The sequence below is a fragment of the Eumetopias jubatus genome, unplaced genomic scaffold, assembly GCF_037043125.1.
Source record: "Eumetopias jubatus isolate StellerSeaLion01/CBP00866 unplaced genomic scaffold, mEumJub1_p1.0 scaffold_8, whole genome shotgun sequence".
NCBI classification, from domain to species: Eukaryota; Metazoa; Chordata; class Mammalia; order Carnivora; family Otariidae; genus Eumetopias; species Eumetopias jubatus.
In genome coordinates, this window is record NW_028274814.1 from 116,746,834 (window position 1) to 116,769,269 (window position 22,436).

The 22,436-nt window shown below is 40.9% G+C and overlaps 1 protein-coding gene across 1 annotated transcript in view; it reads right to left on the reverse strand.

Moving 5' to 3' along the window:
• Window positions 1-21,398, reverse strand: part of NDUFA12 (NADH:ubiquinone oxidoreductase subunit A12) — a 29,569-nt gene extending 8,171 nt beyond the window's left edge. The window contains exons 1-3 of the mRNA XM_028105384.2: window positions 21,234-21,398; window positions 20,053-20,135; window positions 17,540-17,627 (exon numbers count right to left, since the gene is read on the reverse strand). Coding sequence (XP_027961185.1) covers window positions 17,540-17,627; window positions 20,053-20,135; window positions 21,234-21,319 — 257 coding nt within the window. The 5' untranslated portion in view covers window positions 21,320-21,398. The remainder of the gene's footprint in view (window positions 1-17,539; window positions 17,628-20,052; window positions 20,136-21,233) is intronic.
• Window positions 21,399-22,436: the final 1,038 nt, after the last annotated feature.

Consider the following 22,436-nt stretch of genomic DNA (forward strand, 5'->3'; position numbering starts at 1 on the left):
GCTTAAGAACAACTAGGTTTTAAAAACTGCAGCTGTAATTCTTTTTTTTAGATTTTATTTATGTATTTGTTAGCGAGAGAGAGAGAGAACACACACAAACAGGGGGAGAAGCAGGCAGAGGGGAAGCAGGCTCCCCGCTGAGGAAGGAGCCTGACACAGGACTCGATTCCAGGACTCTAGGATCATGACCTGATCCAAGGGCAGACATTTAACCGACTGAGCCTGGTTCTTGCAACTGTAACTCTTAACAGAGAACAATCTGATGATTACCTGAGGGAGGTGTGGGGGGATGGGCAAAACAGGTGATGGGGATTAAGGAGTGCACTTGTGATGAGCACCAGATGATGTATGCAGTGTTGAAACACTATATTATACACCTGAAACTAATATAACACTGCATGTTAACCAGTTGGAACTAAAACAAAAAGTAAAAAAGAATTGTGATAATAAAAATTGCAGCTGTACTAAACAGCATATTAATATTAAACCCAAATTTCCATTAATCCTTTATACACCAAAAGCCTCTCAGACACTAAAAACCTCAAACTGCCAAGTAGAATATTTAGTATAATGGGGGAAAGTCTGTGAATTTTAAGTGAGAAGAGGGGGATATCAAACAAAATATTATATGTAATAAAGATATATATAACATACACATATCTATGTATAGTTATTTATAATCACAAACCTTCTTCTAAAGAGGGTATGATTAATAAATTACAATCTGTTCTCCACACTGTGATCTTTTCAAAATATTCCTTCCCTATTCAAAAGTAGATCCTCAAATATTCATTCAATCAATGAATGAAATATTTACAGTGCTTGTTTCTGGGCCAAGGAATTAGAGTTTTGGGTTTTTTTTTTAAGATTTTATTTATTTATTTGAGAGAGAGAGAGAGCACGAGCGGGGGGGAGGTGGGGAGGGTGGAGGGAAAAGGAGAAGCAGACTCCCCGCTGAGCAGGGAGCCCAATGTCAATCCCACGATCCTGGGATCATGACCTGAGTCGAAGGCAGATTAACCAACTTAGCCACATAAGCGCCCAAGGAATTAGAATTTTTGTTTCCACCTCATATATTTCTGGATTTTCCAAGTTTTTCTATAACAATTGTACATTTTTATAACTAGAAAAAAATTAACAGTGATTGCACTGTTTTAATAACACGGAAAACTGCTTATAATACTAAGAGGTAAAAAAAACCTTGTATGATTATGAACTACTACATAAAAAATTATTTAAAAGGACTAAAGGAAATATGCCAAATGTTGACAGTGGTTGTCTCTTAGGGGGGGCTATATAGATTATCCCTGCTCCCTGCCAGATTCTTTCAACTTTTCTTATCTCTCATATTTTTTTTTAATTTATTTATTTGAGAGAGAGAGAGCACAAGCAGGGGGAACAGCAGAGGCAGAGGGAGAAGCAGACTCCCCACTGAGCAGGAAGCCCAATGTGGGGCTCCTGGGATCATGACCTGAGCCGAAGGCAGACGCTTAACCGACTGAGCCACCCAGGCATCCCTCTCACGTTTTTAAGTAGGCTCCATGCCCAGTGTGGAGTCCAACACGGGGCTTGAACCCACAACCCTCAGATCAAGACCCAAGTGGAGATCAAGAGTCAGACGCTCAACCAACTGAGCAACCTAGATCAGGCACCCCTCCCTGATCTCTCACATCCTTTTTTAATTTTTATTTTTTGTTTTTAAAGATTTTATTTATCTATCTGACAGAGAGAGACACAGCTAGAGAGGGAACACGAGCAGGGGGAGTGGGAGAGGGAGAAGCAGGCCTCCCGCCGAGCAGGGAGCCCGATGCGGGGCTCGATCCCAGCACCCTGGGATCATGACCTAAGCCGAAGGCAGACGCTTAACGACTGAGCCACCCAGGCGCCCCCTCACATCCCTTTTTTAAAATTAATTAATTAATTTGAGAGAGAGAGAGAGAGAGAGAGAGAGAGGCACATGCAGGCAGTGGGAGGGGCAGATGGAGAGAGAGCTAATCCTCAAGCAGACTTGTGTGGAGCCAGGGGCTCCATCCCACACCCTGAGACCATGACCTGAGCCAAAATTAAGAGTGAGACGCTCAATCAACTGACCCACCCAGATGTCCCATGATCTCTCATATTCTTAAGAACAAATTCCATTTAGATTCAACGGTGCCTATTGCCAAATCAAACGGACACTTCTCTATCCTGATCCTATGGAATCTCTCAGCAACAATGGATACGGCTAGCCTGTTCTGTTGAAATGCTATTCTCTTGCCTTCCTATGTTGCTAGCTACGTGTCATTCGTCTCTGCTAGCTTGACCTCTGTCCTAAACTCCAGATTTATATACTGGCTGTTCACTTGACATATTTATTCTCTGACAGGTATCTCAAACCTACTACTACATCCAAAAAAGGCTTCCAATTGCAACCCTCCACTCCCCCTCCCACCCTTCTCCCAGGATTCCCACCTCAATGACGGCACTACCACCTACCCAACCTCTCATGCTCAAAACCTCGGAAGCATCCTTGATTCCTACCACCCCCGAGCAATCCCAACTTGCAACCCGCTTTTCTACAAAGGCATCTAGAACATCAGATGCTAACTGAAAAAAAGCTGAGACAAGGAAAAGGAATTCTCACAAGAGCAAAACATTTAATTTAACCATGGCCCTGGAAAAAATCTTCAAGATCAAAATTATTTTCTGTTAAAAAAGGGAAATTTTCAACATATGCTATTATTTTTAAAAGAATGGATTTATGTATTAGTTCAGTAATTTAACCATTAATCTTAGTAAGAAAAACAATATACAAGGAGATACTGGCCGTACTATACTGAGGCAGAAAAGACGTTAGTGTAGAAATGAACATAAGGTGCCACCAAGTGGGAAAAAACTATATACACAGTAGAGCAAAATCTAGGCATGCCCTATTTGTTGGTTTTAACTTGATTTAAAGGATTTCAGGGTATAACACTTCAAACCACAAAAAAGCATCTTTGTTTCTCCTGATATAAGCAGAAACAGTAATTTTATTATTATGCATAAAAGAGCCCAAACTTTCCACCAATTTACTCTCAACATTTTATCTTGTCAAATTTCATGTAGTTACTTACTTGGTTTATTGGTCACTAATTCTATGCAAAAGCTAACTACCATAAAAATGAAAATAAAGACTTTTATGCATTACTATATAGATGGTGGCAATTAGCTCATTTAAAACAAAGATAAAATTAAGGACAATCAGAAGTGGTATAAAACAGTATTTGTAATCTACTGAAATACTTTGAGTATTCTGTTCAGTCAAGTTAAGCTAATATAAACTCCTGAAAAAGAAATTAAAATCTCACTGCTGATTCTATGAGAATAGAACTTCTCTAAGAGAATGAAGGTACTGTAAAAAGGAAAATAACAGACACTAAGAGTACAGTATTAGTCTACCAGCTAGTATTCACTGAGTTACTATAAACTCCAAGACAGCAAGGACCATATATTTTGCTTATCACTGTGAATGTATAAATCCATCAGTGCCCGAGACTTAATAAAGATTTGTTGAAGAAATGATTTGTAAGCTGAGTACTGTGCTAGGTTCTAGGCAGTCCGTTTTTTATTTTCAGGGTGCATGTAGCTCGACTGCCCATTCGGACATTCGCACCAGCACATACCCCTTGTATGTGGTAGCCCGAGCAGCCTTCCTGGCTTCTGACAGAGTCAAAGAAATGAAGGCCTTGCAATGAGATAAATAAAATGAACTCATTTTCCCACAAGATTTCTTTTTTTTTTTCCTCCTCCTCAGATTTCTAATGTTCCCACAAGATTAGGGAACGTCACGTGAACTACAGAAGTTTATTAAAGAAATTCCCTGATTCTATGAAGAACACTTGACACTTCTTTTAAGAGTGGGAGAGGGGCGGGGAAGGGCAGCGGGACAGTGAGAGACAGAGAACTGCAGGCCCCACACCCAGCACGGAGCCTGATGTGGAGCTCAGTCTCACAACCCTGAGATCATGACCCGAGCTGAAATCAAGAGTCGGACATTTAACCCATGGAGCCCCTCGGCGTCCCAACGCTTCACACTTCAGAAGGGAATCCTTCTCTAGGTGAGATTATGCAGCTACTGAACGGATTCATACACTAGCACAGGCCATCCCTGGCACCAGGCGACTCAGAGAGACAAGAGGACCGGAAGCACAGCTTGCCAGCTGGGCAACATCCAGCGTCCCTCTCACTGGGAGACTTCACAGTAGTTCTCGAAGGCGGCAGCTGCTCACCCAGCCATCCAGGACAGATTCTTATTTTTTTGGCTCCCTAGGTGACAAAGCACAGGCTCAAAGGAGATGAGAGCCATATCGGTGCAGGAGCTACCCTGACTTAAAGGCTTCATGCTCCACAAAAGCCAACATCTCCAGTAACAACTCCACAGCAGAGCTTCCGGATTCCCATTCTCACAAAGGACATACCAGTTCCGAGAGCAGCAATACTCAGGGAAGCCCAAACATAGCTAACTCACCAGGCATTTCTAATTCCTCTCATCAGATGCAATTTACCAATCAAGGATCAACTGTATCTAGCAACATACAGTAGTTCCCACTCCTCTGCAGTTTTAAGATCCCCAATGCCTGGCTCAAACTGTAGGTAGTACTAAACCTTACATATACTATGTTTTTTCCTATACATACATACCTGTGATAAAGGTTAATTTATAAATTAGGCATGGTAAGAGACTAACAACAATAGCTAATAGTAATATAGAACAATTAGAATATGTTATAATAAATAAGTTGTGTGATGGTAGTCCCTCTGCCCCCTGTCTCTCAAAATACTATTGTACTGTTCTCAATGATGTGAGATGATAAAACGCCTACATGATGAGATGAATGACACAGGCACTGTGACGTAGTGTTGGGCTACTATCAACTTTCTGACTATACATCAGGAGGATCATGTGTTTCCAAACCATGGTTGACCAGGGGTGACTGAAACCATGGAAAGCAAAACCGTGGATAAGGAGGGACAACTGTAGTTGATACAATCTAAGCTGGTTTCTAGGGTAACAAAGCTAGGCATTTAACAAAACATCAGATTCACTTAATCCTTTATCCACAATTCATGAAGTTGAATTGTATAGTACACTAGGTAAAATTACAATGAAGTCCTATCTCCATCATAAACATTCTATCTTGACCTAAAGACCAGTGTTTATCTGTCTACCCACCAACCCTAGTTGGTTGTCTAACAGGGACCTCATAGTTACACAGACAAAGTAGAATTCTTGATTATGTCTTCCAGTTCTGCATTCCCCATCCTACCCTGTCTTCCTCATCTCAGTAAATATACCATTAATAGTTCAGGTCAAAAATTCTCAAGTTACCCTTCACTCTCTTTTCTTTCAAAATTTAATCCATCAGCAAATCCTCTTACTTCAAAATCTATCCCTGTGGTAGGCAGCCTCTAAGATGGCCTCCATGATCACAGACTCTTGGTATGCACATCCTTGTGTAACCTCTGTGAGATAATAGAAAATGTATATACTGGTCTCTGCACCCAGCTCCTGGCACAAAGCTCCTAAAACTCTCATAATTTCCTAGTGGTAACACTAGGAGCATCTATACTGTTTTAATATTTGTCTTTGACTCTGATCCTGACACAGAGCTCCTAAAACCCTTATAAATTCCTAAGTAGTAAGAGCAGTAAGAGCATCTCTTGCTCTAACAAGGTGACTCTGGGTAGGCTCCTGGATGGTCCTGGATGAGGTTTGTCATCAGAAAGACCAAGCCATGATCAAAAGCTTGAAATTTTCGGCCTCACCCCCTAACTTCCTGACCGATCTATAGCTGACTGGTCAGATGCACAGGTGATAACCAGGGCTTGTGAGTGGCATCTGAACAAGAGGTAGAGAACGCACGCAGTCTTGTGCAAAGTGAACCTTACCTGTGGGATCTGATGCTAGCTACCTCCAGGGTTGACAGTGTCAAAAATGGGTTAAACTACAGGACACCCCGCTGGTGTCCGAGACTTACTTGCTGTGGGGTAAAAATCTCTACACATTTGGTGACCAGAAGTGTCAGAAGTGAAGAGTTTTGTACAAGTAGTAAAGGAGACTCACAAGAGAAACACACAGTAGGGAAGAATGGGGTTTTTCCCTAAGGAAGGAAAAGACTGAAGTTTTTTTCCCCTTTCATCCTCTCTCCACGAGTACAGGCTGCATTTACTGACTCACTTCTAATAACTAAAATACAAGTTGAGTGTAGAATGTCACTTCTGAGATTAGGTTTTAGAAAGGCTGTGGCCTAATGTATACTGTGTTAACTATACTTCAATTAAAAAAAAAAAAAAGAGAGAGGAGCACCTGGGTAGCTCAGTCGGTTGAGCATCTAGCTCTTGGTTTCAGCTCAGGTCATGATCTCAGTGTCCTGGGATCAAGTTCCGCATGGGGCTCTGCGTTCAGCAGGGAGTCTGTTTGAGGATTCTCTCCCTCTTCCTCTGCCTGTCCCTCTGCTCTCTCTCTAAAATAAATAAATCTTAAAAAAAAAGAAAAGAAAACTACTCACACACAGAAGGCTGTGGCTTCCATCTCAGGTGATCTCTTTACTTGCTCTCAGGAAGCCACATCCAGAGATGGCCTTGGGGAGGGGCCCACAGGAGTGATCGCAGAAGCAAATCTTGGGAGGTCTGCCTACAGCCTGTGAATGAATTTGGCAATGGATCCTTCCCAAATCAAACCCTGAGGTGACTGAAGGCCCAAATGGTATCCTGAGTGTAGTCTGAAAGGTCCTAAACCAGAGGCATCTAGCTAAGTTGCACTTAATTCCTTACCCACAGAAATTGTGAGATACTCTTTATTGTTTTAAGCTAAATTTGGCTTAATCTGTTATACAGTAATGGATAACTAATACCCCAAAACTCACAACCTACATTACTAGCACCTTAGTCCAGCCTCCAACATCTCTTGCCCAGACAACTACATACAACAGCTTCCTAAGTGATTAGCCTGTTTCCATACTGCCCCTTTCCTCATTCTTCACAGCAATGACAGAGATGCTTTAAAAATGTAAATCATAGGCAGTAATCTCTTGGACATCGCCCTTAGCAACATATTTATGGACATGTCTCTTCAGACAAGGGAAACAAAAGCAAAATTAAACTACTGGGACTACACCAAAATGAAAAGCTTTTGCACAGCAAATGAAACCATCAAGAAAACAAAAAGGCAACCTAGAGAATGGGAGAATATATTTGCAAATGATATATCCAATAAGGGATTAATATCCAAAATATATAAAAAATGTATTATAGAGCTCAACACTGAAAGACCCCAAATGATCTGATTAAAAAATGGGCAGGGGCACCTGGGTGGCTCAGTCAGTTAAGTGACTGCCTTTGACTTGGGACATGATCTCAGAGTCCTGGGAATGAGCCCCATGTTGGGGTCCCGGCTTGGCAGGGAGTCTGCTTCTCCCTCTCACCCTACTCATGCTCTCCTTCTCTCTCTCAAATAAATAAATAAAATCTTAAAAAAAAAAAAAAAATGGGCAGAGAGGCACCTAGGTGGCGCAGACAGTAAAGTGTCTGCCTTCAGCTCATGATCCCAGGGTCTTGGGATTGAGCCCCGCGTCAGGCTCCCTGCTCACTGGGGAGTCTGCTTCTCCCTCTGCCCCTCCCCCTGATTGTGATCTCTCTCTCTCTCACAAATAAATAAGTCTTTAAAAGAAAAAATGGGCAGAGGACCTGAACTGATATTTTTCCAAAGACACAGAGATGGTCAACAAATACATGAGAAGATGCCCAACATCACTAATCATCAGGGAAATGCAAATCAAAACCACGATGAGATATCACCTTATAACTGTCAGAATGGCTAGCAACAAAAAGATGAGAAATAACAAGTGTTGGTGAGGATATGGAGAAAAAGGAATCCTTGTGCACTGTTGGTGGGAATGAAATTGGTGCAACTACAGCGAAAAACAGTATGGAGGTTCCTCAAAAAATTAAAAATAGAATTACCATATGATCCAGTAATTCCACTACTGGGTATTTACCCAAGAAAATGAAAACACTAATTCAAAAAAATATATGCACCCCTATGTTAAATGCAGCATTATTTAAAATAGACAAGACATGGAAGCAACTTAAGTGCCCACCCATAGATGAATGGATAAAGAAGATGTGGTATACATATACAGTGGAGTATTACTCAGTCATTAAAAAGAATGTGATCTTACCATCTGTGACAACATGGATGGACTAGAGGGTATTGTGCTAAGCAAAGTCAGTCAGACTGAGACAACAAACACCATATGATATCACGTATAACAAACATACAAAACATACAAAAAACAAAACAAAAAAGTAAAAAGCAAAAACAGGCCCATAAATACAGAGAACAAATTGATGGTTGCCAGAGGAGAGGGAGATAGGGTGATAAGCAAAATAGGTGGAGTGGGTAAATAAATAAATAAAACAAGTATAGTAATGAATTATAACCCATTATTAAAAGGGGAGTTCATACTGACATAAATAAATGAGCAGACTGTAAGTTTGATGAGTAATATGTATAACATATAACTTCAAAGTACAACTACACAAAATGCTAATTAATTGCAAAGGGAAAACTTTAGAAAGGAAAAACCTGGCAGAGCCACTAAAACTTTAGAAAGGAAAAACTACCCTGAATTATTCAAGCGAGAGAACTTATCACTAATGGGACAAATCAAAATAAGGTGCCACCTAACAGAACGCAACAAGAACATGATATGGCTTCTGTGATATTCCTGCTCAAGACACAAAGCCTGAATCTAGTCGTGAGACTAGACTGATGGACCCACACTGAAGGTCTTTCTACAACATAACTGGCCTGTAATCTTCAAAAGTACAAAGATCATGATGGGAGAAAATATTTGCAAATGACATATCAGATAAAGGGCTAGTAACCAAAATCTATAAAGAACTTATCAAACTCAACACCCAAAGAACAAATAATCCAATCAAGAAATGGGCAGAAGACATGAACAGACATTTTTCCAAAGAAGACATCCAAATGGCAAACAGACACATGAAAAAGTGCTCAACATCACTCGGCATCAGGGAAATCCAAATCAAAACCTCAATGAGATACTACCTCACACCAGTCAGAATGGCTAAAATTAACAAGTCAGGAAATGACAGATGTTGGCAGGGATGCCGAGAAAGGGGAACCCTCCTACACTGTTGGTGGGAATGCAAGTTGGTGGAAACACTCTGGAAAACAGTATGGAGGTTCCTCAAACAGTTGAAAATAGAGCTACCATATGATCCAGCAACTGCACTACTGGGTATTTACCACAAAGATACAAATGTAGGGATCCGAAGGGGTACGTGCATGCCAATGTTTATAGCAGCAATGTCCACAATAGCCAAACTGTGGAAAGAGCCAAGATGTCCAACAACAGATGAATGGATAAAGAAGATGTGGTATATATACACAATGGAATATTATGCAGCCATCAAAAGGAATGAGATCTTGCTATTTGCAATGACGTGGATGGAACTGGAGGGTGTTATGCTGAGTGAACTAAGTCAATCAGAAAAAGACATGTATCATATGACCTCACTGATATGAGGAATTCTTAATCTCAGGAAACAATCTGAGGGTTGCCAGAGTGGTGGGGGGGTGCGAGGGATGGGGTGGCTGGGTGATAGACATTGGGGAGGGTATGTGCTATGGCGAGTGCTGTGAATTGTGCAAGACTGTTGAATCACAGATATGTAGCTCTGAAACAAATAATGCAATATATGTTAAGAAAAAAAAAGAAGATAGCAGGAGGGGAAGAATGAAGGGGGGGAAATTGGAGGGGGAGATGAAGCATGAGAGATGATGGACTCTGAAAAACAAACTGAGGGTTCTAGAGGGGAGGGGGTTGGGGGGATGGGTTAGCCTGGTGATGGGTATTAAAGAGGGCACGTTCTGCGTGGAGCACCGGGTGTTATGCATAAACAATGAATCATGGAACACTACATCCAAAACTAATGATGTAATGTATGGTGATTAACATAACAATAAAAAATTTTTAAAAAAGTACAAAGATCATGAAAATCAAGGAAAAGCTAAGGAACAAATCTAGAGTGAGACTACAGAGAAATGAGATCCATATGAAATGCACGATTAAATCCTCTGGCTATAAAAGACCTTGTTGGCAAAGTGATGAAAATGGAATGGGGTCTGAAGATTAGACAGTAGTGGTATACCACTGTTAATTTTCTGCCTTTGATGGGTAAACTGTGGTAAACTGTGGTTACATAGAATATCCTTGTTTGTAGGAATCACACACTTGAGTATTCAGGTCACCCCTTTGGCAACCTACTTTGAAATGATTCAGATACTTGTAACTTCTCAGAAAGTTTAGGACTGTTCCCAATTTTAAAAAATTGTAAAACAGATCACATCCTACTTTACCTTCCAGTGACTTTCAAAGAAACTTAGAAAAAAAGCCAAAAAACCATGGCTCACCACATCTACATGATCTAGGCTCTAGCTGTTTCTCCTACTTCATTACCTAAAATCTTCCTTTCACTCATTCCATTCCAGTCAAACTGGCCATATTGCTGCTCTTTGAACATAAGCAAATAAATCTCAACACACAGGCTTTTGCCCTGTGGCTCCTACTGCCTGGAGCTCTTTCCCCCCCTCCCCCCCGCCCCTTTCTCTGGCTTGCTCCCTCCCCTCTTCAAATGTCAGTTCCTCAAAGACGCCTTCCCTAACCTCCAAATAAAACAGCCACCAGACCTTCCCATTACTCTTTATCTCGTTATGAATGCCAGCTTCATGTTATCTTCCTTGCATTTATCATTGCCTAAAATATAGAACACATTTGTTTTTCTGCCTTCCCCGCAATGAGAGCAAAAACTTTGTTGGATTGCTGTTGTATTCCCAGGGCCTACAATAGTTCTTGGCACCTGATAGGCATGCAATAAATAGTCATTTGAATGAGTAACAATGATAAATTGTGTTTGTTATTCACTACTTTAAATATAAGATAATACCTGACTCTAATTAAAGATGAATCAACCCAACTTCAAATTTTTTCATGGATCAAAGGTAAGAATTCACAAATTTAGAATTCCACAGTTTATTACACTCAGCAAAGGGGGGTCTGAGAAACAAACAGCTAAACTTGTCCAACAGCACTTCTCCCTACATCATAAGACTAAGCTTCCCTTACAAACAAGGGTCATCAAAGGTACTCAGCCCTTAGGAGGATCCTCTCCACAAAGAAATTCAGCTTTATATCCTCAACTGCCCTCAGGCTCCTGCTGGAGTGATGTTTCTTCTACAGCTTTGAACCTCCTTTTTCGTGTGATCTCAGATCATATAAAAGAACTTGCTTGGCTGATTTTAGTACTTTTACCTTTTCAGATTTTTTACTACTTTATCATTTTAAATGTGTTTCATCACATAATTTAAATCAGTTCCCCCTTGCCCCCACCCTACAGTCTCCCAAAATACAGACCATGAGCACTGATGTAAAGATGAGTGCTTTGAAGGAGACAGATCTCAATCCATCTGAGATCTGAACAAGACAACCCACAGGCCTTCTCCATCCTCCCAGGACCAACCCTGCCCCCAAAACAATCAACTAAACAAATAACTAGGTCACCTTGCCTCCTAAAACCAAATTCCACTTTGAGACCTGGGACTCCAATAGTGCCTCTGACATATAAAATGTCCCTTCACAGAAAGTAGATAGCTCTTGACCTAAAATCACAGTCCCCCAGAACTTAACAGAACCATAGGCTATTACTGCCCATTAAAAAGAGCACAAGGGTGCCTGGGTGGCTCAGTCAGTTAAATGTCTGACTCTTAACTTTGGCTCAGGTCACGATCTCAGTCATGGTACAGAGCCCCACAATGAGCTCCATGCTCAGCATGGAGTCTGCTTGAGCCTCTCTCTTTCCTTCTCCCTCTGCCCCTCCCTGCTACTCATGTGTGCATGTTTTTTTTCTTTCTCTCTAAAATAAATAAATCTTTTTTTTTATTTGCTTCCAATCCAGGGAGAGTATATATATATTTTTTTAAAGATTCTATTTATTTACTTGTAGGAGAGAGAGAGCACAAGCAGGGGAAGCAGCAGAGGGAGTAGTCTCTCTGCTGAGCAAGGAGCCCGATGAGGAACTCGATCCCAGAACCCTGGGATCATGACATAAGCCGAAGGCAGACACTTAACCAACTAAGCCACCGAGGCATCCCTAAATAAACAAATCTTAAAAAACACATAAAAAGAGCACAAAATGCAGCCTCAAATGTAACATCACTGCTGCTTTCTCATGTTAAGAGCTCAAATTTTATTATAAAGACATAATCCAATACAGGCATACCTCGGAGAAATCGCAGGTTTTCCAGACTAACACAATAAAGCAAATATTACAACACAGCAAGTCAAATGAGTATTTTTGGTTTTCCAGTACATGCAAGTTATGTTTATACTATACTATAGTCTATTACATGTGCAATAGCAGTATGTCTAAAAAAAAACCAAAAACCAATATGCCTTTATTTAAAAATACTTTATTGCTAAAAATACTAACCATCATCTGAGCTTTTAGGGAGAGGTTTTTTTTTTTTTAAGCTTTTAGGGAGTTTTAATCTTTTTGCTGTGGAGGGTCTTGCCTTGAGGTTGACAGCTGCTGACTGACCAGGGTGGTAGCATGGCTGTGGCAATTTCTTAAAATAAGACAACAATGAAGTCTGTCACACTGATTGACTCTTCTTTTCATGAACAATTTCTCTGTAACATGCGATGCTGTTTGACAGCACTTACCCAGAGTAAAACTTCTTTCAAAATTGTGGAGTCAATCCTCTCAAACCTACCACCATTTTATCAAGTAAGTTTATGTGATATTCTAAATCCCTTGTTGTCATTTCAACAATCTTCACAGCACCTCCACCAGAAGTAAATTTTGTATCAAGAAACTACTTTATTTGCTCATCCATAAGAAGCACAGGAGGAAAGAGGCATAAGAAGTGTTTGGGAGAATAAAAATATCCTGTATCTTCATTTGGGCAGTGATTACACAGGAATGTTTATTGTCAGAAGTCATTAAAGGCACATTTGAAATTAGTTCATTTATTGATTGTAACTTATGCCTTAATAAATTGATTTTAAAACTTATAAATAATTCATCTGGAAAAAAGAAGCAACTCATCTGTTCAAGCTTAATCATGAGATTGCAGCCATTCAGTCACATCTTTAGGCTCTGCTTCTAATTCTAGTTCTGTTGCTATTTCTACATTTAATTCCATAGTTACTTTATCCACTCAAGTCTTGAACCCTCAAAACCATCCATGATAAGTTGGAATCAACTTCTTCCAAACTCCTGTTAATGTTGATATTTTGAACTCTTCCCATGAAAAAACAAATGTTTTCAATGGCATCTAGAATGGTGAATCCTTTCGAGGTTTTCTTTTTTCTCTTTAAAAATTTTATTTATTTGACAGAGACACAGCGAGAGAGGGAACACAAGCAGGGGGAGTGGGAGAGGGAGAAGCAGGCTTCCCGCCGAGCAGGGAGCCCGATGCGGGGCTCGATCCCAGGACGCTGGGACCATGACCTGAGCCAAAGGCAGACTCTTAATGACTGAGCCACCCAGGCGCCCCTTGAGAAGGTTTTCAATCTACTTTGCCCAGATCCATCAGAGGAATCACTGCCTATGGCAGCTCTAGCCTTATGCAATGTATTTCTTAAAAGAGACCTGAAAATCAAAATCACTCCTTGATCTGTGGGCTAGAGAATAGATGCTGTTAGCAGGTATGAAACAACATGAATCTCACTGTCCATCTCCACCAGACCTCCTGGGTGACCAGGTGTATTGTCAGTAAGCAGCAATATTTTGAAAGGCATCTTTTTTTCCTCAGTGGCAGGTCTCAACAGTGGGCTTAAAATATTTAGTAAACCATGTTGTGAACACATGTGCTGTCAATCCAGGCTTTGTTGTTCTACTGATAGAGCACAGGTAGATTAATCTTAATTCTTAAGGGCCATGGGATTTTCGGAACAGTGAATAAATACAGGCTTCGGCTGAAAATCACCAGCTCCATTAGCCCCTAGTAAAAGAGCCAGCCTATCCTTTGAAGCTTCAAAGCCAGGCATTAACTTCTCTCTAGCTATGAAAGTCCTCAATGACATTTTCTCCCCATAGAAGGCTGTTCTGTGTACACTGAAAATCTGTTGTTTAGTGTAGCCACCTTCACTAATTACCTTAGCTAGATCTTCTGGAGAACTTGGTGCTTCACCTTGCACTTTTATGTTATGGAGACAGTTTCTTTACTTAAACTTCATGAACCAAACCCTGCTAGCTTCACTTTTCTTGGGCAGCTTCCTCACCTCTCTCAGCCTTCAGAGAACTGGAGAGAGTTAGGGCTTTGCTCTGGCTTAAGCTCTGGCTTAGGGAATGTTGTGGTTCCAGAACACTAAAACTTTCTCCATATCAGCAATAAGGCTATTTCACTTTCTTATAATTCTTGTGTTCACTGCAGTAGCACTTTTAATTTCCTTCAAGAACTTTTCCTTTGCAGGGCGCCTGGGTGGCTCAGTAGGTTAAGCGTCTGCCTTCAGCTCAGGACATGGTCCCATGGTCCTGGGATCCAGCCCTGCATCGGGCTCCTTGCTCAGCAGGAGTCTGCTTTCCTCCTTCTCCCTCTGCCTGCTGTTCCCACTGCTTGTGCTCTCTCTCTCTCTGTCAAAAGGATGGATAAAATCTTAAAAAAAAAAAGAAAAGAAAGTAACTTTTCCTTTGTATTCACAGCCTAGCTAACTGAATGAAGAGGCCTAGCTTTCAGCTTATCTTGGCTTTCAACATGCCTTCTTCACCAAGCTTTATCATTTTCAGCTCCTGATTTAAAGTGATAGATGTGCAACTCTTCCTTTCACTTGAACACTCAGAGGCCTTCGGCGGGTTATTAATTGGCTTAATTTCAATACTGTGTCTCAAGGAATAGGGAGGCCTGAGGACAGGAAGACAGGGGAGTGGCCAGTTGGTGGAGCAGTCAGAACATATGCAACATTTATTAAGTTTACCGTCTTATATGGGTGCAGTGCACGGTGCCACAAAATAATTACAATAGTAATATCAAAGATCACTTGATTATGAGTCACCACAACAAATGCAGTAACAATGAAAAAACTTGAAATCTTGTGAGAATTGGGGTGTGTGGGTGGCTCAGTTAGGCACCCAACTCTTGATTTTGGCTCAGGTCTTGAGCCCAGGGTTGTGAGATCAAGCCCTGCGTCAGGCTCCATGCTGGGTGTGGAGGCTGCTTAAGATTCTCTCTCTCCTTCTCCCTCTACCCCCAGTGCCACCCCAATAAAAATAAAATGAAATACTGCCAAGAATTACCAAACGGAGACATAAAGTGAGCCAATGGTGTTAGAAAAATGGCACCAACACACTTGCTCAAGGCAGGGTTGCCACAAACCTTCAATTTGTAAAAAACTTATTATCTGATATGGAGAGCACAATAAAGCAAAGCATAATGAAACTAGGTATGCCTATTTCATGGTCTTCAAACAACATCACTGACAAGGGTCAATGCTCCTAATTAGTCCAAATAGCACATGAGAGGTTGAAAACTGATTATAGGTGAAATCTGACAAATGTGTTTTGCTTAGTTCACAATTTCCATTCCGTCCAATCAAGTAGCCTATTTAAATTAAATAAAATAAAAAATTCACTTCCTTAGTCACATTAGTCACATTTCACAGTGCCCTGGGCTACCTTAGTACATAGCACAAACATAGAACATTTCTATCATCAGAAAAATTTCTATTGGATAGTGCTGTATTTAAGCTGACAAATATTTTAAATTAACATTTAAAAAACAAGAAGTCTGGGCGCCTGGGTGGCTTAGTTGGTTAGGCGTCTGCCTTCAGCTCGGGTCACAATCCCAGGGTTCCGGGATCGAGTCCTGCATCAGGCTCCCCGCTCAGCGGGGAGTCTGCTTCTCCCTCTCCTTCTGCCCCTTCCCCTGCTCATGCTCATGGGTGCGCATGTGTGCTCTCTCTCTCTCTCTCACAAAAATAAATAAAAATCTTAAAAACAACAAAACAAGAAACCCCCCAATGAAATACACATTTCCACTTTCTCTTGAAAAATCGTATCTAGAAACCACTGGCTGAATTCTCAGCTGATGGAACTGGAAGTGATGAATAGCACTGCTGTCCTCTTTGACACAGTGTGCTTTTCAGTCTATAGTCCCCACTACTCCCTACTGTCTCACACTGTACTTCACTCACTCATGTTACATGCCTGGATTTCTAATTGAGTCTTCAGAATAGAAGTGAATACTCTTGAGATTATTCCAGTTTCTACTCGACAGAGCCCGAAACTGTTTCTGATGCTCAAGTTCAACTAAAACAAAACATCACGGTTACCTAACATACCCTAGTTCTAGTTTTTGGGGAAATTTTCTAGACTGACTGTAACAGATATCCAGAGTTTAATAACTGTGTATCAAACAAATGGCATTATTTTAGCAATCTATGAAATAGATATGAGTACTTTGCTTTGAAATATTTTATATAAAATTTGATAATTCAAGTAAGAGCCTTTAGAATTCAGTGTCAAAATAGGTATATTATAGGGGTGCCTGGGTGGCATAGCTCGGGTTGTGATCCCGGGGTCCTGGGATCGAGCCCTGCATCAGGCTTCCTGCTCAGCGGCGAGCCTGCTTCTCCCCCTCCACCGCTCCCCTTGCTTGTGCTCTCTTGCTCTCTCTCAAATGAATAAATAAAATCTTTAGGTATATTATAAAATTAGTTTTTAAAGAGCTAAGGAATTTGAGGGCTCTCATTTTACAGATGAGAAAACTAAGCCCCCAAAAGATTAAGGAACTTGCTTAAAGTCAAATTGCCAAATATTCAGTCAGAATTCTTTATGCTTTTTCCTTTACCCACAGCAGGTGATAATGTGGCATACTGTTTTTCCCAAAGACAGGCACACCATTATGTATGCCAACATATAATGTGATGTTGACATGCCTCCATTAAAAGGTAGGGTCTTTGTTCTCCTTCATTAAGCCTGGGCACAGTTTTCTACTCGCCTCAACCAACAGAATGCAGAAATGATACTGGATGATTTCCAAGACTAAGTCAGTTAAGGAAATAGGGCTTTTGCCAAGTGTTCTCTCTAGAGCACTTGCCTGAGGAAGCCCAGGCTACCTGAGGGTGTTCCAACCCAATGCCCCAGCTATGCCCCTAGCTGACAGCCAGCACCAACTGTCAGATACTGAATGAACATGCCTTCAGATGACTCTGGCATCCAACCTCTAAGTCTTCTACCTGACACTGCGGAGCAGAGATAAGCTATCCTGACTGCGTCTTGCCTGAACTCCTGACCCATAAAAACTATGAGAGATAAATACTTGTTTTAAGACACAAAGCTTTAGGGTTCTTTATTACACAGTCACCATACCTGGGACAGACGCTTTCAGAATACCACTGACTGTTTTATAAATAGATATTCAACAAATATTTGTGTAATGAAACAAATACTGCCAAGTCAAATAAAATAAAATGTTGACTTAGTTTACCATTCAGGGGGCACCATGCTTCCATCCACATCCCAAAATGTGTTTTTGCCATTCATTTCAGTAGTATATATAACCCATCGGTGACGGCCTGGGTGGAAAGATCAACATTTATAAAGATGTGAGGAAATAAAGACAACCTTAACAAAACAAAAACAAACAAAAATAAGCATAATTGTATAATATCAAAGAAGACAACTATTTTTTATTAATAAAAGACTTTTATGTGCTCTCACGTAAGAGAAAAGTTAGAGGAATAGCACCCTAGGTATGTTCGTGGAGGCATGTCTCAGGAAGTATATGGCAAGCTTTTATCAATAGCAGGGCAGCTACAAGAGCAAAATCCCTACACTGAGACTGAGACCCACTCTGTGGCTGGGGCTCAGGCATTTCCCAGAGTGGAGAACTCTTGCTTCTCCCCTGTCCTGCCAAGGGAGTAGAGGAGAGTAGGGCAATGTGTTCCTAGCTGTTCAGGGTATTCAGGAGAGAAAGTGCTCTTCTGAGACCGGGGCAGGAGAAATGTATTCACAGTAGTCATACTCAAATTATATGTTTCCATATAAATTATTTTAAAATGACCACCAGAGATCCTTTTGGAAATTGGTGATCATACATAATAAGCAAACATTATAAACAATGGTCAGATAATTAAGACAGCTCATGTCATCAAAACAGTATGGCAGCATTCTTTATTTAACAAATTTCTGTGGAATAGTTGGGGGCCTAATTACAATTTATAGGAATGCTTCTATTCTACTAAGTTGAGCAGAGACCTGGATTCTAATCAAGACTTTGTCACTTATTATCAGTGGATTTTAGATAAGTTTTATGAGCCTCAGTTTCTCTATTAAAAGTGAATGAATATAGGGGTGCTGGCTGGCTCAGTCAGTAGAGCATGAGACTCTTGATCTCATGCTGGGTGTAGAGATTATTTAAAAATAAAATCTTAAAAAAAAAGTGGATGATTATACCTATACCTTCAGGTCGCTATGAAAATTAAATATCACACACATACATCTAGCTTAGCACTGGGCAAAAAAGTGCATAATAAATGTTAATTCCTTCCACCTCTTCCTTACCGCCCCTACCTCCCAAACAGAAAATACTGAATTCATCCCTGTAATGTATTTTAAGCCAATAAACAAAAAGTAATCTGCATTTACTTTATAGAGTTTTCTTTTTTTTTAAGATTTTATTTATTTATTTGACAGAGAGAGAGAGTGCATGTGCATGAGAGAGCACAAGCAGGGGAAGTGGCAGGCAGAGGGAGAGGGAGAAGGAGGCTCCCTATGGAGCAGGGAGCCGGATGCAGGGCTCAATCCCAAGACCGCGGGATCATGACCTGAGCTGAAGGCAGACGCTTAACCGACTGAACCACCCAGGCGCCCTTTATAGAGTTTTCCTAGGTCAATACATAATCAACAAATATCAACTAATGCTATTTAAATATGACCTTATCTATTAAAGGAAATACAGATTTCTCAAGCACATCTAGGATCCTCTGGAGCCCAGGTACCTTTAAGGGGCCCCTCTGGCAACCCCATGGTGCTGAGGCATCTGCCTGGGCCTCTCCCTACAGCCTTAGGCAGCTTCCTAACCATCCTGAAGCCTTCTCTCAAGCCCTAGACCAAATGGAAACAATCAAGCTTTTTTCAGGGAAAAAAAAAATTCAAGATTTGCTTCTTCTGTTAGAGAAATCAATCTTGAGAATAAGTAACTAAAAGTAAATTACAATCCAATTAGGGAGGGGAATGTGAAGGCAGGAGAAAAAACCTTGGAAAAGGTTTCACAGAATTATTAGGCCGTGATGATAGAGATGGGCCTTAACAATCTCACAATATACATGTATCAAAATTTTAAATTTACATACTTAGACTCAGCAATTCTACTTCCAGGAATTTATTCTTTCAATACTTAAATGAATGTGGAGGTAGTTACAAGCGAGTCACTGCAGCATTGTTTCTAATAGCATAAGGTTGAAGGCAATCTAAATATCTATCAATAGTGAAGTGCTTGAAAAAAGAATGATTCTTTCATACAGTGGAATATTGTGTTGCTATTAAAAAGAATGCTAACTTTTTTAATAAAAAAAGACAAACAAAAATTCAAACAGAAGAATGCTATAGATACATCCAACTTACCACTATGGAAAAATGGCCCATAGTTTTAAGTAAAAATATTTCCATTTACAAGCAACATACATAACATAATCCCATGAAATTATAAAAACAATGTATGTTGTTTATGCAGTCATAAAGCAGCTCTTTGTATATTATGGAAAACAGAGTCAAATCAAGTCTCAGGGTGCCTGGGTGGCTCAGTCGGTTAAGCATCTGCCTTCTGCTTAGGGTCATGATCCCAGAGCCCCCAGATGGGGAGTCTGCATCTCTCTCTCCCTCTGCTCCTCCCCCCAGCCCCTGCTCTCTCTCTCAAATAAATAAAATAAAAAATCTTAAAAAAAAATATCAAGTCTCAATCTCATTCTCATTATTTATAACAAAAAATACTGTACTCACCAAAAAACTGCTTGTTGTCTTCATAGTATTTGTTTCCATATTTGTCTTCCCCCACTAAGGTACCAACCCTCAAATCATTTGCCCTGTGAATATCCAAAAAAATAAGAGAGAGAGAGAGACATTTTACGATTCTTTGTTCAAAGCACAAAATACAGTGAGTATAACAACTTTCAGAAACAAAGTCTGCAGGGCGCCTGGGTGGCTCAGTTGGTTAAGCGACTGCCTTCGGCTCAGGTCATGATCCTGGAGTCCCAGGATCGAGTCCCGCATCGGGCTCCCTGTTCGGCAGGGAGTCTGCTTCTCCCTCTGACCTTGCCCCTTCTCATGTACTCTCTCTCTTTCTCTCAAATAAATAAAATCTTAAAAAAAAGAAACAAAGTCCGCTGCATCGACTAGTAAAATGAGGAGATGTGGGGATGATCACTACTTGTATACTTCTAGCCTCCATCTTCAGGATCAAGCCAGCCACTGCTGAAGAATCAGCTTCAGGTAAGAACTCTAGAATCCCTGCTCATGTCGCCCCCAGTACCAGGTAGACACATAGAAAGATAGAAAAGATAGATCGACTCAACGGATATGCTTAAAATTACAAATATACAGATGCAATATCTTCAAATTACAAGACTACTTTTATCTATTTCTCCAAGGCCATGAAGCACTGGAGTTAGCAAAAACCCTCAGGAAATCACAAAGCCAAAGTATTTCATCTTAAAATGATTCGAATGTCTCCAAGGCTTTCATTTGATTCTGGGTCTCCAATTCGGTTCCCGCGGACGATGCTTCTCCTCCAACTGAACGAATGTCAGGACTAGTAGGGGCCGTTACAATCATCTCCGACAATGCCTTACTAGTACAGAGGAGGAAACTGAAGGCCAGTGAAGGTAAAAACTTTCCCAAGGTCAGAGCGTTGGGCAAAGCTCACTACTCTCCAGGAAGCCGGGCAGGGGTGCAGTCCACACGCCCTCGACTCTTAACATTGTCTCTACAGCTGGCTCTGATCCTGTCTCAGGGAGACTCCTGGACACACACTTCAGTCTGGGGAAGCAGGGCAGAGATTGGGCAGATTGTCCTTGACAAGAGCTGAGAATTCGCCAAGGGGACTCAAGCCCGGGACTCCTTCCAAGAAACCAGCTAACTCAAGCATAATCCCAGAGGCCAAGAGCATGGCTCTGGCCGCCTACCTGAAGAAAACCCGTAGATAGCCACGCAGGCCGCCGTGGCCGCTGACCTGCTGCAGCCCGCGTTTCAGGACCTGCAAGAGCTCCATCTTGTCCCGTAGACCCAGCCTCCCGGGTACGACGCTCAAAACGCACCCGGAGGAAGCGAACACTCGGCCGGCCGTACCGACCACGAAAAGTTCCCGCTCGCGCATGCGCGCGAGAAACGCGGGGATGGCTCTACGCATGCGCGCAGCTAGAGCTCCTCTGCGTGACCACTTCACGGTTTGCGGGAAAACGCTCCGCTAGTTTCCCTGGGAAGCGAAGGCACCGTAATTACTGTTTTTAGGGGCTCTATTTAAAGTGCGGGGCATGTGGTAGAGAGTTCACCCAGACTAGGCTTCCGTAGGTGGAGGTTTCTCCTTGAGGGACCTCAGTGTCCTCCTCTAAAATGATTGGCTTAGACTACTTCAAAAATCCTTTCTAGCGCCAAGATTCTTTAGAAACAAGATACCATTAACAAATTCGATATTGAATACATTCGATATGAGTACATATACTAGTGTAGGTAGGCGAGCGAGGAGGATGTATAGAAAAGTATAAGTTTAATATCTGCTCTCAGATTTAGTTGCAAAGTTAAAATTCAAAATTTAAACACTTAAAAATTTATTAGAAAACTAAATCGTGCGTGTTACTTAAAATTTTTAAATAATAAAAGATATTAAATGAATATTTCAATTTTCCACTATTTTATTTTACATAGTATGCTTTAAACTTGTTTTTGTTTCGTTGTGTGTGTGTGTGTGTGTGTCCTTCCAATTTATTTGACGAAAAAACTGGAGGTTTCTCCAGTAGTGTTCCACAGTCTGGATTTTGTTGATCATGTCCCTGTGTTCCTCTACCCCTGTATTTCCTGTGTATTTGTAATTAATTACACCTAGGTGCTTGCCCAGATTTGTGGGGGTTTTTTTATGTTGTTAGGTATATTTTATAGCTGATGATATCTTTCCATCAGGAAGCATACATGGTGTGTTTAACTTTTTGTGATTTTTAGCAGACATTGGTGAGCATTGCCTAAATTTCATTTTCTTCTTCATTAGTCATAATTGTTAAAGAGACACTTCCCTTAACTATCTGGTTCCTGATACACAGTTCATATAGAAAAGGCAGGATGGGTGCTTGGTTCTTTCAAGTATTCAAAATTATAAGTTGGTTCCCTAGCACCTT